The 16,413-nt window shown below is 31.1% G+C and overlaps 2 protein-coding genes across 5 annotated transcripts; both read left to right on the top strand.

Moving 5' to 3' along the window:
• Positions 1-4,791: 4,791 nt before the first annotated feature.
• LOC130808000 (uncharacterized) lies at positions 4,792-8,422 on the top strand. 2 transcript variants are annotated; one of them, XM_057673434.1, is made up of 4 exons: positions 4,792-5,277; positions 6,144-6,193; positions 7,765-7,849; positions 8,090-8,422. In XM_057673434.1, the coding sequence occupies exons 1-4, from the start codon at positions 5,007-5,009 to the stop codon at positions 8,134-8,136; spliced, it is 453 nt and encodes a 150-aa protein (XP_057529417.1). In that variant the 5' UTR covers positions 4,792-5,006; the 3' UTR covers positions 8,137-8,422. The 2 variants fall into 2 exon arrangements, with proteins under 2 accessions (XP_057529417.1, XP_057529416.1); XM_057673433.1 differs by lacking the exon at positions 7,765-7,849 and having other exon boundaries at positions 4,829-5,277.
• A 4,472-nt stretch (positions 8,423-12,894) lies between these two features.
• On the top strand, positions 12,895-16,335 carry LOC130807965 (scarecrow-like transcription factor PAT1). 3 transcript variants are annotated; one of them, XM_057673383.1, is made up of 4 exons: positions 12,895-13,232; positions 14,461-14,537; positions 14,686-14,722; positions 14,851-16,335. In XM_057673383.1, the coding sequence occupies exon 4, from the start codon at positions 14,941-14,943 to the stop codon at positions 16,129-16,131; it is 1,191 nt and encodes a 396-aa protein (XP_057529366.1). In that variant the 5' UTR covers positions 12,895-13,232; positions 14,461-14,537; positions 14,686-14,722; positions 14,851-14,940; the 3' UTR covers positions 16,132-16,335. The 3 variants fall into 3 exon arrangements, with proteins under 3 accessions (XP_057529366.1, XP_057529365.1, XP_057529364.1); XM_057673382.1 differs by lacking the exon at positions 14,686-14,722 and having other exon boundaries at positions 14,756-16,335; XM_057673381.1 differs by having other exon boundaries at positions 14,686-16,335.
• The last annotated feature ends 78 nt before the right edge of the window (positions 16,336-16,413 follow it).

The raw sequence follows: 16,413 nt of genomic DNA, 5'->3' as shown, positions 1-16,413 counted from the left end.
ACAGATTAACCTAAAGAATATATTAATATGTAAATGAATAAGTAGATGAAAGCTTACCTCGTGATAGGCAATCAGACATACCAACCACGATCAAGATGACATACTGCCTAACCAACCCCGTGTAAGACAACCAATTTTTTAGGAAGCATTTGTTTTCTTAACCCTTCTGGGTTTTCTTAAAGTATAAGAAGGCATGTCACTCAAGCCGGAAAAAACTCCTTTTCGGAATGAGATCAGTGAGCAACAAATTTACCCTAATGATTAAGAGGCATGTATCGATAGGGGTAGTTCATTTACTTGGGCACCCTGAGCTTGATAGTCTAGTCCAGATAACGTTTAAGGTCATTCAGGTCGGATAAATGACCAACTTGGGATGACTGGGAACAAAAGTGTTCAAGGGTTTATTTTTAACCACATCCAATTTGAAAAGCCCTATAAATAACCTCAAAGTTAACAGTATACCTAAATACTTACATGTCCAAGTCGAGGACACAATCTTTCTGATGGCTTAGGGCATTCGTTGGTTCAAATTCATATTATGATGGCATAAAATCTGCTCGAAAAGGGGGTAAAGGGGAAGCGCAACCCAAACTGAAAGTGGAAGATATTAACGAGTATAAATATTTCTTGAATTGTGTCTTCACTAGTAATATATTCATCAACAACCCATCATTTTGTACCCCCAATCTCGTAGTAACAGCCTTACTCTGGTCCATGTAACATTTGTCTATCAGCACAAATTCTGCTCTTGCTTTAATCACGGCGTCACGATCAGACGCTTTAAGCCTTAAACCATGAAGTTTTTCCAGTAGGATCTTGGATATTCTCTAGAAATGTCACCGCAAAGCACAACCCTTAAGTCTGACTAAGGTGGCCATTTCTATGGGCTCTCGCCATCACTAGTATTTTCATCTATGCTTGGGTGAAAAAAATCAACTGACCAACATACTAAAAAATCAACTCACATTGGGGGTTAAAGAAATAAGGCCTCGATCAATTTAACACATTAAATATACATGAATCACCCTAATTATAATGGTTTAATCTTAAAATTGTCATTTGTTGAATGTGCAAAAGAGACACACGCAGAAGAAAGAATGATATTCTTGTTATTGCAACAGAATTAATTGATTCAAAAGTTAGTACAGGAAGCTATATATATACAAAACATCCTAACTAACTAAAAGTTAATTAAAGGTTGCCTAACTAATACAAGTGTTAACAGTAACAACACCCTATCAGAATCAAGAAGCACATGTTCTTTAACAAACTGCACGTGTGTTCTTTAATAAGCTGCACGTGTCCTTTAATGCACCACGTCCTTCTTAGCTGGGCTGGTATTTTACTGCTACTGTGCTGTATACTCAACATCCCCCCTCAAACTGAAGTGGGGAAAAGTTATTCCTAGTTTGCTTAATAGATCTTGAAACTGAGATGATGGTAATATCTTGATCATAACATCAGCTAGTTGGTGCTTGGTAGGTAGGTAGGAGAGATGTAGGAGTCCCTTTAGGATCTTGTCTCTGGTGAAGTGGCAGCGACTTCGACGATTTTGGTCCTGTCATGAAACACAGGGTTCCTTGCAATATGCATTGCAAACTGACTATCACAATTCAGTGTGATAGGTTTAAGATTTTGCACTCCTATCTCTTCTAGCAACCTGACCATCCAAGTGACCTCAGCAGCAGCAGCTGCCATAGCTCTATATTCTGCTTCAGAGTTAGATCTAGACACTGTGCGTTATTTCTTGGATTTCCAAGATATAGGAGATTTACCTAAAAGCAAGATGTATCTAGTTATGGAGCTTCTTGAGTCAGGAGATAAAGCCTAGTCACTATCTGAGAAGGCTAATAGAGTGATTTGATTAGTTCCTAAGAGAACAATACCTTGTCCACATGTAAAATGGACGTAATTCAAATTGTGTTTGAGTGTTTCTTAGTGTTTAGTTCTAGGTTGCTGCATAAATTGGCTCAGAGTTGTACAGTGTATGAAAAATATGGACTAGTGTTGGTCAAAAAATTGAGTTCACCAATGAGGCGATGTAGGATCTTGTAACAAGTCCCCTTCATGGACTGACAGTTTGAGTTTGCTAGGAAGTGGGGTAACAACTTTTCTATAGTTAGTGATTCCACTGTCATTGAGAAGTTCCTTTGTGAACTTATTCTGATGCAAAATGATCCCATTTTGGATGTGATGAACCTCTAACCCTAAGAAGTAATTAAGATTACCTAGGTCTTTTATACCAAAAGTTGCATGTAGATGAGCCTTGATATTTAAAATTTCAAGAGGTTCATTGCCTGTTATAACTATGTCATCTACATATATTGCAAGTAGAGTGATATTTTTATCTGTCTTTTTGACAAAAAAGAGAATAGTCATTTTTGGATTGACTAAAGCCTTGTGTTTGGAGTTCTTGGACTAGTTTGACAAACCATTGCCTAAAAGCTTGTTTGAGACCATACAAAGATTTCATTAACTTGCAAACATGATTAGTGGACTGGTAATAACCTTGAGGAGGTTGCATATAGACTTCTTCCTTTAACTCACCATGTAAAAAGGCATTGTTTACATCTAATTGGTTTAGAATCCATCCTTTTGAAATGGCTACAACAATTATACATCTTATTGTGGATAATTTTACCACAGGGGAGAAAGTACATTGAGAAAGTTGTGCAACGTTTCTCTATGGATGATGCTAAAGCTGTCTCTACTCCTCTTGCCTCTCATTTCAAATTATCCAAGAGGTTGTGTCCACAAACGAAGGCGGAAGAAGAGCAAATGGTAAGAATCCCATACAATAGTGCCGTTGATAGTGTAATGTATGCCATGGTATGTTCTAGACCCGACATAGCTCATATGATGAGTTTGGTAAGTAGATATATGTCAAATCCGGGGAAGGGACATTGGGAGGCACTAAAAAGGTTATTGAGGTATTTGAAAGATACTTCTAATGTTTGTCTTATGTATGGGAAGGATTCAAGCGAGCTAACCGGGTTTTGTGACTCGGACTATGGTGGTGATCTAGATAATAGAAAGTCCACAAGTGGGTTCGTGTTTACTTTGGGTGGTTCGGCGGTAAGTTGGCAAGCATCATTACAAGATGTGGTTGCTCTTTTAACAACCGAAGCAGAGTACATAATTGTTGCCGAGTCATTCAAGGAGGCAAAATGGCTCAAAGGTCTTGTTGGTGAGATGTGCAATAAGGTGTGTGAGGTAAGTGTGCATTGTGATAGTCAAAGTGCAATTCATTTGGCTAAAAATCAAAATACATTTCATAGAAGATCCAAACATATTGATATTAAGTATAATTTCATCCGGGATGAAATTGAGCACAAAAGGGTGATTTTGAAGAAGATTGATACTAAAGAAAACTCGGCCGACATGATGACTAAGTCATTGCCTACAACCAAGTTTGATTTCTGTGTTGACTTGGTGGGTTTAGCTCCTTGCTTGAAGTAATGCCTTTTGGGGCATTTGAGGTGTGTATGTTACTTTTGTTTATATTTTTATAAGATGAAGTGGATTGATGAATGCTTTGACTTGGGTGAACTCAAGTCAAAGTCTGAGATTGTTATGAATTATGTGACTTGAGTGCACATTTGATGAGTGCATTCATGTATGACTCTTGGGTACGGAATCCAATGGGTGTGATAATGTGGGAGATTAAGTTGTGTTAACTTAATGATTGTAGTGTTTAAGTGTGATTTATTGTGGAAGAGTATTCATGGAAATTATTGGTGTTAATAATGATTAATGAAGAAGTGCAAAGGGCTTTGATAGATGCTTGCTCGAACAAAATTCTGACAGAGGAAGCCTGATGGTCGCTCGACTGAGCGAGCTTTCTTGGTTGGTCGAGCGGTCAGACAGAATGCATCCAGAAGGTGTCTGTAGCTCGCTTGACCGAGCCGCTCTCTGTTTCGGTCGAGCGGATCCACTGATGTGCCTAGGATGCTGTTTTTCGATCTTTCACGTTCTCGGAGCTGTTTCATATTATTCATTATTCAATATTAATCTTGTATTCAGTGAACAATTGACATTAATGTACCTAGTACTATATATAGAGCTCTCATACTCACTCAATAGACACATAAAACACAACCCCTAAGCCAAACACATAGCCTTTTGTTTTTATCTCTTACACAATTGTAATACTTCATTTGTAAGAGTATTTTATACTCCATTGATATGATATAAACAGAAATGACACACGAAAGAGGACGTAGCCATCATTGGGTGAACCTCCTTAAATCTTTGTGTCTCTTTGCTTAGTTTACATTATCAAACATTGTTTTGTTCATTGTTGTTTGTATCGTTCATCTAAGTTCTTAACATTGTAACGATTTTGACAAATATTTCAATAGTCTTGTGAACTATAATTTGTTTCTTGCAGTTCTACAAATGAGCTCTAGATTTCTAATTCTCTCTTTGACTTTTAGAACTTGCTTCATTGCTAAACTAATTCATAGGAATACTGTAGTAGAGTCTTAATTTAAAAATTTTAGAATCATGAGTACCATATTATTGTTATATTCAGCCTAAAAGTCCATTTATATACTAAAACTATATTTATTGAAATAGACAAATAGTAACAAGTATTAACCTCAAATAAAAATGGAAATTTATTACAAATTTATGTTAACATGAATATTTAGTATTTAATATTGCATTTTCTAGTTACCTTCTTTTAACACAAATGAAAAAAATATTAAATTATTGATCCTATTTTCTAAATCATATTTTGCTCTTTTTTAATTTAAATATTAAACTATTAATAATTATCAAAGTCCCAATCACACAATTCGAAATTTTGCTCTTTTTTAGTTTAATTATTAAATTATTAATTTTTGTATTGTAATTTAGAAGAAAAACTTGTCCAAATCATATTTTGTACAAGGAAGCATTTCTCTACAAGAATGAGAACCACAAATGTGTGAAGTGGTGAACCACATCTGATCTTCTCCATTAATCCATTCAGGCTTGTTTGACTACTCTTTCATTCCAAAACCATGGAAACTTTCTCTTCCCTCTCTTCTATTCCTCCTATCATTGGAAGTTCCACTAATTCCTTAAGCAATAATAATGAAACATGCCTTATGAGATCAACAGTAAAACCATCCCTTAATCTTAATTATCCCATCATAATCAACCCAAACAAGTTCAAATCTGTAAAGTTTAGAAAGTTAAAGATGAGGGTGGAAGCGGTTGATGAAGTATCAACAGTAATCTTAGAACCAGCTCAAGTCCAAGTTACCTGGCAAATCATTGTTGGTACTCTAGGTATACTTTGTTCCACCTTTTTATTTTAATAAGTATTATTTTTATTTAAATTAAAAAAACTCTAAAAACATATCTCATTAATGCATTTTTTAGCCCACCTTTTTTCTCTCTCATTTAGCTATAACAAAATTTAAGAAGTGTCAAATTACAAATGTTTTGATATAATAATTTTTTTTTCAACTATTAAATTTTAAATATTAAAATAAATATAAGTTATTAAATATATAATAGTCTAATATAATTAGAAGAAATGAAAAAAAATTATCTTGCTTTTCAATGTAAATGTAAAGCAGTGGTGTATAATAGGGTACGTGTCCCATGACATAAAAATACAAACGGGCCCATATTAGTAATGCGATGTGATGTAGTCTAGGCCCATCTAATAATTTTCACGAAATTAATATTTAAAAGGCAATTAAAGTTAAAATTAAAATTTAATTATAAGGTTTTGAAATTGACATTTTAAGTTATAAAATTTAACAATGTAAGATTTAAAAAGCAATTTCAAGATTTAAAAAACAATTTTAAGATTTAAGCAATTACAAAGATTAAAATTTTTATTCTAACTATGAAGTAGGATGACTCAAACATTGAAATTTATATTATAAACTTTGAAATTATTTTTTAAGTTTTAAAATTGATCTTTAATTTAAATCTTAGAATTAGTTTTTTAAATAATGAAATTGACATATAATCATCTGATATGAAAGTTTCTGATCGATTAAATTGATTTATGATGAATATTGAAATAATAAATCTTAAAATTAATTTTTTAAGTATTGAAATTAACATATAATCGTCTCGGATAAGAGTCTATGAAGGGGTAAATGATTTATGATGAATGTTGAAATATGTGGTTGGTGCAGCTGGTGTAATACCTTTCGTCGTTGCAGGAATTGAGTTTAGCAAAAGAATCGTAAGTCAACTCTCTTCGCATTTTTTTTTCTCTCATTTTCCTTATAAGTCTTTTTTATGATATAGTAGAAGTACTATTTAAAAAGAGTAGTGATTTTGTTTTTAATTTTTCATAATTTAAAAATTAATTTTTTTCATATAATACGATAAAATCAATTTACCTAAAAGTGCTTGTGGCTCAATAGATAGAGCATCTACATGTGAAGCAGAATGTTTGGGGTTTGACTCCTACTATGCGGAGGTATCAGTTTGGGGGTTTCTTGACTGCGCGCATCTCTCTTTACTCCCTCCTTGGGGGAACGAGTATGATTTGTCCGCATCTTGTGCGGGATACTAGAAGTGTCATTTACCTTTTTTCATACGATACAATCAATTTAATAAAATATACTAATGAAGAAACGACTTGAGACACGTGTCACATTGTCATTAAAAAAATTTTCGCCTTTTTTTTAATTATTGATAGGAAAACTTTTCATATTTAAGGAAACAATCAATTCATTAAAACATGTAATATTGAATGACTATAACTATATGTGATGATATGTTGAAATACTATATTTTCTTATATAAACCAAAAAAATAATATACATATAAATCTTTATTTTAACTTAGATTATAAATCATCATCATTTAAAGAATAAGCTAACTAATTTGACTATTTTTCAACAAAATTCTCCTACCTATCTATCATAGTTGAAGACTTTTTATATTCGTCTCAATTATCAATAATAATATTCCCTCCATTTTTTTGTTTGTTCACTTTAAGAGAGATAAATTTAAATTAGATTTTTGAAATGTATATTGAAGATAAAATAAATTCACATGAGATCTTCTTATATTTGTCTTGATGCAAAGTTTTGTAATATATATAATTTTTATAATTTTTTATGATGCGTACTTAGAAATATTAAGGCTTAAAATTTGCTTAAAATGTATAGAAAAGGTAAAGCGGACAAACAAAACGGATCAGAGGGAGTATTTACTATGAGCATATGTTTTAATATTATTTTATAATAAATTACCTATTCACTTTGATAATGAATGATATCATAACAAATACAAACATTTAATAATTAAGGTTATGTTGTAAATGAATTAATTTCATAAAATAATATCATTATTCATATCAGTAAATATTTATAGCATCTATGTTTTTACACGGAAATATATCTTGTTTAATACATAATTTAATTCTGAATGGCAAATGGTAACTTCTAGGGTTTTGCCAAATACAGCGATATTATTGATTCTCCAAATTCTATGTGACAATCTTAATCTTGAACATTTGAACTGCAAATAAAAAAAAATTATCATATATATAATTACTGTAGTAAAATCTTGATAGAATAATTACATTCAAAAATGGTTGTTTATTGAAAACTAATTTTATTACATTAGCTATGCTTTAAAGTAATAATGATATAATCTCAAAATATTAAATCTGAATTTTTGCCTTAATAAATGTTAAAAAACGTAATTTATAAATATGATGATGAACAATTTCTCAAGTGTTTTCTTAGCAAATTTATCTAAAATTCTGAATATCATTACCAAATTTTAATACTAATGCAGATTGCGCAAAGAAAGTGCAAGGTTTGTGGAGGTTCAGGATTAGTTTTAAGAGACAAAAAATATTACTTTAGGTGTCCTCGTTGTGGTATGTGTGCTTCATTTTTTATATTAATTTTTTTGAATTTTTTTAATTACTAAAAATTTATATTATTAGTTTTATCATTAACAAGAATAATATTATTACGTATATCTGATCTTTTTATACTCCACCTTAAATAAAAGCTACCCCTAATTATATTAGATGGAATAATGAAATGTTGTTGTTGTACTACAATTTTAATTTGTTTTGTAAAATTTGTTTAATTAATTATAATTTTCTTAACAGGTGGTTTTCTACCATGGCAATCGTGGCGAAGATTTTTTTCAGGATAATTTATATATCATATGTTACGATTCACATTTTAATTACGTAATGGATCTATTATATATTTGGATTATTATTAAAAATAAAATAGTTAACATAATTAATTAAGTTATGGAATGTATAATGTATAAAATTAGCTATTCGCTATTTGTCACACACCCCTCTATCTTATCCATACGGGATGCCAACAAAGTTCTTATAATTGAGATTCTATCTAAAATCATTCAAGCTTGTAAAATCGAATTGTAGAATCATAAGATTCTATAATAACATAAATTTGCTATCTAGTCATAATTATTCGTCTCAAAAGTTTAAGTTTATAAATTAAAGTTTCATTCACTTTATTTTTAAGAATGAAATAGAAAAATATTTAATAATTAGTTTAAATCTGAATACCAATGAAGAAATTTATTGTTTAAAAATTATGATGACGGATCGTTAAATTGTAAGAAAAAATTAATGAAAGATGGTACATAAGAAAATTTTAAAAAAATAAAAAATAAATTTGCAGAATCGAATCAATTCGTAGGATCGTAGAATCGTTTTATGATTTTACCTCTACAAGTTTTTTATTAATTAGAATCGTAATATTCTACCAACTTACGATTCTACCTATGATTCGAACCGCTTGCTTATTTTTAGATCAAAAAATCGTAGATAAGAATTGTGATTTCAATAACGATGGATGCCAAACGAATAAAAATGTCCTAAAACATACTATCTTATACTAAATCAATTCTCACATACTCCATAAATATGTTTATATTACATGTCGAGGGACAGCGGAAGCAAGTTCGATGAACAATAATGAAACAATAAGAAATTCAATGCAAACAATAAGAAAATGACACAAGAGATTTAACGTGGTTCACTATCAATGTGATAGCTACGTCCACCGGCACCGAGATCAAATATTTTCACTATGATCGCAAAGAATTTACAAGATGAATCTCAATCACACTAACAAATTAATGACTCTCTTGTGATCTCTCTCAATTTGTGAATTATTATGCATTAATCCTAAAATGGGAGTTTATATACTAATGTCTAATAAAAGGAAGTTATTACATAATAAACACAAAGTAACCGTCCCAAAAGACACATCCCGTGAAAAGAAATCGCCATTTTGCGAGCCGTGTACAACTACGCGAGCCGCGAAATGGAGACAGAACGCACTCCGTGTCCTGCGGAATTCTCCGCGCCCCGCGAACTGAGGCAGCAGCTTCTCCGCGCTGGCAGACCTCCTCTTTAATCCATACTCATCTTCTTCAATAATGCTTGCTAGTTTGAGTCACCATTAATCTAACACTACAAAATTTTCTCCATCAAATAGAATTGCTATACAATTACGACGAATAGTTTTTTCAATTAATTAATCTCAAAAAAATTAATTAGATAGATATGTAAGTTCTTACAAAATCTCTTATGTATCCACTTGTCATACTTTTTTCTTCATTTCATTTACACATTCGCTCAACCGGTTTGTGTTTTTTGTTTTTATTTCTCATTTGCTATAAGCAAAATTTCAAATTCAAAATTATTGAGCAAGGGTAGCCTTTCACATATATACCTTCTCTACTAAAGAAATAAAAAGCCAAAATAAAATTCAAAAAATGAATAAAAACGATAAAAAATATATATTTTATAAGAAAGTGTTATGATTGTGTCGATAAAATGAAAATGCAATTTAAATATGTGAATTATAATTAAAAAAGTGTGTGAATTATGGCTGGATTGTCCCTATATCACTTTCATTTAGTATTTTTTTTATTGTGAGTTGTTCCTCTCGTTTATTGTCATTTTTATTTTTTTAAAATGGCCGCACCATTTATTTTTAATTCCATCCATATATTATAACTTTTTTTAATATCATTCACACAATTTAATCTCTCTTATCATTTATCGCCAAATATTTATATTTTTTCATAAAAATCATATACTTTCTCTTTCATGTTAATTCAGGGGACAAAGAAATATACCATGGTATGCAACGATATTGAAACATGTTGGTTCAAACGAATTAATTAGATCACGTGTCTAAAAAAATCGAGTACGAAAAGTACTAAATATAATATCTACTCTCTTTCCTTGTGAGAATGAATTAAAAAGAAAAATAATAATAATTTTTAAGATTAAATATATGAATAAAGATAATAAATTAATTGTGTTACTGATAATAAAAAATAAAATTTAAATATATAGTTGAGATCAAAAAGATGGTAAAATTCATTTTTGAACAAGAAAATAAACAATTTAAAGTTATATTTGATACAAATTAAGCGAGATAATAAATTAATCAATAAAATATACTAATGAAGAAACGACTTGAGACACGTGTCACACTGTCATTAAAAGTTTTCCCGCCTTTTTTTATTATTGACAAGAAAACTTTTGATATTTGACTCGATATTTAGGGAAATAATTAACTCACCAAAATATGTAATATTTGTTGATTGACTATAACTATATATAATGATCTATTAAAATACTATATTTCCTTATACAAAACAAAAAAAATAATATACATATAAATCTTTATCTTAATGTAGATAATAAATCATTACGTAGATAATAAATCATCATCATATAATGAATAAGCTAACTATCAATAATCAATAATCAATAAAATATACTAATGAAAAAACAACTTGAGACACGTGTCACACTGTCATTAAAAGTTTTTCCGCCTTTTTTCTATTATTGACAAGAAAACTTTTGATATTTGACTCGATATTTAGGGAAACAATTAACTTACCAAAACATGTAATATTTGTTAATTGACTATAACTATATGTAATGATCTATTAAAACTATATTTCCTTATACAAAACAAAAAAAATAATATACATGTAAATCTTTATCTTAACGTAGATAATAAATCATCATCATATAATGAATAAGCTAACTATTTGGTTGTTTTTCAACTAAATCCTCCTCCTATCTATCATAGTTGAAGACCTTTTAAATTTTATTTGTCTCAATTATTATAGTTGAAGACATTTATAATATCTTAACAAATATTAAGATTTAATAATTAAGTTTATGTTGTAAATGAATTAATTTTATAAAATAATATCATTATTCATATCAGTAAATATTTATAGCATCCGTGTTTTACACGGAATCTATCTAGTTTATAATAAGCTACTTTATTAGAAGAATTCAATAGGAAAAAAAAAAAGTGGGAGTAGCATGTAATCCAAATTTAAGAGGAGTCGGTAAGGGTATGACTTTTATTTTGATAAGTGGACTTAATCTTTTAGGAAAAGTAGACCGTCCATGTTGATCAACTTGCTTCCATCAAATGTTGCATAGTTGTATCATTATTAAATCACTTTGTCAATTCATTGGATGGAAAATACTTCTTTTTTGGGTGGGGGAATAATCTAACTACTTAATTAACATCATTTGTGTTATCTTAATTTATTCATATTTATTCAATTGAAGTTTTTAATGGACTCAATAAAAACATGTTTTAATAAAAATTGAGTTAAATTAGAAAAATAATAATAATGTACTTCCTCCTATTCTAATCATATGTTGTTTTTGTTTTTTGTCGTTACTCTCTTATCACCCTCATTTTGTATCTTTTTTATCGATTTGTAAGTTAAAATATAATTAAGTTGAATTTTATTTGATTCGTTTTAATGTAAATTTTATTGATATTAACTATTTAAAATTTTTAATAATGCACAAACAAAATATTAAAGATTGAATTATTGCATAAGCAAGTATGTAACATTAAATAAAACATTTATTAGAATATGAGAGAGTACAAGCAAATCATCCTTCAAGTACTTAAAATATAATGAAGTACTTAAAATTCTTGGTATAAGGTTATAATTATTTTTTTCATTATTTCCTTTATTCGTATGACTTTATAAATATTTTTATTTTAATTCATCTTTTTTTTAAAAATACTTTTATTTCAAAAAAATGTTCTTTTTATATAAACTACACGCTTTTCTTTTTTTTTTTTTTTTTCTCTTCTTAATGGTAATCACACAATTAAAATGTTTTCATAATTTTTGGAATAATTATTGTTTAGTATGTTGTTGCAAACTATTGATACGGACTAATATTCATAAATTAAAAGTTGATTATAATTTAGATATGGTAGCGCATGCAATAAGACGACTCGCATTTGACCAAAAGCATAACCAAAGTCCATTTCTGAAAGTGGAAAACTCCTAAAAGGCAACAAGAACTCACAATTTGACCACATTTCACCAACTCATTAGTCATTATAATATTTATCTTAGCAAACAAGAATAAGCTTTTTTCCATCAACATATCAACTTGATGCAACTCCAATTTATCAAGGACTAGAAACTTCCTACACATCCTTCGTTTCCCAAACTCTAATTTAATTTTCACTTTTTTAATTTTATCTTAAATTATATCGTATTTTCTTTTTAGTAATATTAATGTAGCTATATATATATGAGTAGATGCAGAACAAGAATTTAAAAAATTAGACTCTATTTATTTTTCTTTTGATGACTCGATTTATTAGTATTTCTAGGCTGGTAGCTGATTTACATAGTCAAATCAACTACATTGAACAAGTTGCACAAAGCAGTATATATTGTGTTGAATCAAATAAGCTTATAAAATCAACTATTAATTATCAATTATCCTCTATTTGTCAAACACTCTACTATTCAAAAAATAAGCAATTAAACTAAAATAAAAATAATGTAAACTATGATAATCTTTTATTTAACGTCTATCAATTGAAAGGATGATATAGAATCCAATATCTAATTATGTATGACTCACGTACCACGCCACATAGCTGCTTACCTCATCAAGAAGGTCTTAATTAAGAAATAATTACTAATCAACAAATAAAGTGCTATGGCAGAAAAGCAATTTTGGTGTAACAATCAGGTGAATATTCGCTACACTTGCCTATAAATACAGCTACAGAATCTAATTTTACAGAGTAAAAATAAAAAAAATACTACAACTTAATTTGGGTAATTGACCTTCAGGTTGAAAGAGAAAGGGATTTAGATACTTCAATTTATTATGTTTTTGACATGATCTCTTGGCTTAGCAGAAAGGCACCATCATATAATTGATCCCATTAAAATCAAAGGTTAGTATCAACTCAAGAATTTATCCTTTTCAATTCCTTCAACTTAGATATGATCTGGGTTTTTCTTATTCTATCCAAAGATTCAATCTTTTCATCTTTTAATTTAAAATGGTTTGTACTTGTTGTTCTTCTATAGCTTCAATTTCTTGAGCTTTTGTATGATGTGGGTGTTCTTATTTTCAGCAAATTTTGAATCTTTTATGTTTTAGCTCAAAACGGTTTTTGAATTTTGAGTATTATAGACTTATTTTGTTGTTATTACTGTTATTACTGAATTTTTTACTATTGTGTTCGGTTTTCTGTTCAACTTATTATTCTCACTGCTGATAGACAAATAACATACTAGTATAGATCATAAGATAGTGATTGTTCTTGGTTTTTAAAAAATGACATCTTTAAAGAGTGAATATTTATCTCTTGGATTTATAAGGGTGAATCAATAGTATATGGTAGGCTGAACAATCATCTTGTGGGTTGAATCAACTCGACTATCATTTCCTGTAACACAATTCAATATTAATAGAGTTTTTTAATCGAAGGACCCGAGCCATGGCCTAGGCTTTATGGTTCAGTTTTGATTGTTCAATCATGGGTTTTTGGGATTTGATGCTGAATTCTGCTGGGGTAAGAAGTTGAAGATAGGTGATTCAAATTTTAGGGTAGTTGGGAATTCATGATGTTTGAACTTTATTTGGGTTTTCTACTTGATTTGGTTTGATTTTGAAACTTAAAACTAGAAAATGCTTTACGGCCTTTATTCTTCTCTAATTGTACTATGGATTACTCTAGAAGATGAAACATTCAGCTATTCCCTCAATTGAGAATTAGGTGTATAGTCTTGACTATTCATGTACTTGTTATACAACTCAAACCCTTCAAATTTTGGAAATGCCATGATTTTTTGAAAATACTATTTGTATCACTAGAAATGTGCCATTTAGTGAATCGCAAAATGGGCTTATTGTTGGGATGATTTATCCCACGTTGATAAATTAAAGATGATGTGCAAACTTTATAAGTCATTGGAGCACTTCCTTCCATTTCCATATGGTTTTTGGGAGTATGGAGTGTGTGCACCTTGTGTTTCACCGATAATCTGCTGGCATTCACAATAAGTCTAGCTCAACTTAACACTTATGTCTCTTCCTTAGTGACTTTTATATGCATTGAAATTTCAGCAAAATGTTGATATCTAAATAATGTGTTTGTGGGAATGGGCATTTCTTAGCTTCTTTGCAGAATTTTCTACTGGAAGTCGGATCAAAAATTAATTGAGGCTTGGCTGCAAGATTGAGACTTAAGCAGGCAAGTTTTAGTTGCTCACCGCTTTGGTCATGTTTAGCTGTAACCAAACATTTTCTAATGACGATTTTTAAGGAGAATCAGAATTTACTTCTACTACTAAACGCAGACTTCAAGATGTACAGCTTAAATTTGAACCATTGCAATGCAGGAAATGCAGAATTCCAAAAAACTTGAAGGGATATATTGTACGTTTGAATCTTCCTTCTTAACTGGTGCAGATAATCTATATAGATCACCATCAACCGGGAGCTTATCTGGTAACGGGAGTAGTGCTGTTTCAGTGCTTGATCCGGAATCCTCTATTGACTCGCAGGAAATTGTGAACCTATCTCCTACAAATGATCTGTATTCAACACACGACACTGACAATCTAAGATGCCGGCTCAGGGAGCTCGAGACTGCCATGATGGAGCCAATGTCACACAACTCTGACACTGAGAATTGGCAGCAGTTGGTTGAGATGATATCAAGAGGGGAACTCAAGGAGGCGCTGATCGCATGTGCAAAAGCTATATCGAATGACGACTTTTTGACTGCTGAATGGTTGATTTCTGAGCTACAGAATATGGTTTCGGTTTCTGGTGAGCCAATTCAGAGATTGGGTGCATACATGTTAGAAGGCTTAATCGCTCGATTATCGTCTTCTGGTATTTCCATTTACAGAGCTCTAAAGTGTAACGAACCTACTAGTGGTGAGCTCCTCTCTTATATGCAGTTGCTCTATGAAGTCTGTCCGTATTTTAAGTTTGGGTATATGTCAGCAAATGGGGCGATTGCCAATGCCCTGAAAAACGAGGACAAAATCCATATAATCGATTTTCAGATTGCTCAAGGGAGTCAGTGGGTTAGCTTAATCCAAGCTTTGGCTGCTCGACCTGGTGGGCCACCACAGGTTCGTATAACAGGTCTTGACGATACAGCATCTGCGTTTGCTCGTGGAGGAGGACTCGACATTGTAAGGGAAAGACTGTCTAACCTTGCCAAGGCTTGTAATTTACCATTTCAGTTTCATGCTGCAAAACTTACTTTTGGAGCTGAGGTAATTCAAAACCTTGAATTGCGACCTGACGAAGCCTTGGCTGTCAATTTTCCTTTCTTGCTGCACCACATACCCGATGAGAGTGTTGGGCCCGAGAATCACCGAGACAGCTTGTTGAGGCTTGTCAAGAGCTGGTCACCCAAGGTAGTCACCCTCATTGAGTATGACATGAACACAAATACATCCCCTTTTTATCCTCGGTTTCTCGAAACCCTCAGTTTTTATTCTGCCATTTTCGAGTCAATCAACGTTACCCTCCCGAAGGAACACAAGGAGCGGATCAACATTGAGCAGCATTGTTTAGCTAGAGAGATCGTTAACATTGTAGCATGTGAAGGTGCCGAGAGAGTTGAACGTCACGAGCTACATGGGAAGTGGCGATCCCGATTTCAAATGGCTGGTTTTATGCCACATCCTCTAAGCTCACTAGTGAATGCTACCATCAGGACTTTATTGCAGAAGTACAGCACTAGCTATAGACTTGAAGAGAGAGATGGAGCTCTGTATCTCGGATGGATGAACCGAGTATTGGTTACATCTTGCGCCTGGCAATGAGGTTTGACTTAGTATTTGTTCATATAACATAATAGAAGTAATTTAATTCATGTTTATCTTCAAAATTTGTTTGGTTTTGTAATTAAAAAAAGTATGACATGCTAGATATAAATTGTATTAATTCTTTTAGAATGTATCTGTATGGTTATGAACTCGACTTATTGCAAGAGTGTATATAAGAGCTTCAGAAGGAATCTAAAATCATTCGGATTGTTTTTATACGAGAGTTTAAGACCATTTACCGGTCATGACTTCAACCGATATATTATAACTTTTGCTATG

This window comes from Amaranthus tricolor, chromosome 3 (genome assembly GCF_026212465.1).
Source record: "Amaranthus tricolor cultivar Red isolate AtriRed21 chromosome 3, ASM2621246v1, whole genome shotgun sequence".
NCBI lineage: Eukaryota > Viridiplantae > Streptophyta > Magnoliopsida > Caryophyllales > Amaranthaceae > Amaranthus > Amaranthus tricolor.
This window is presented reverse-complemented; position numbering and strand designations above follow the sequence as displayed.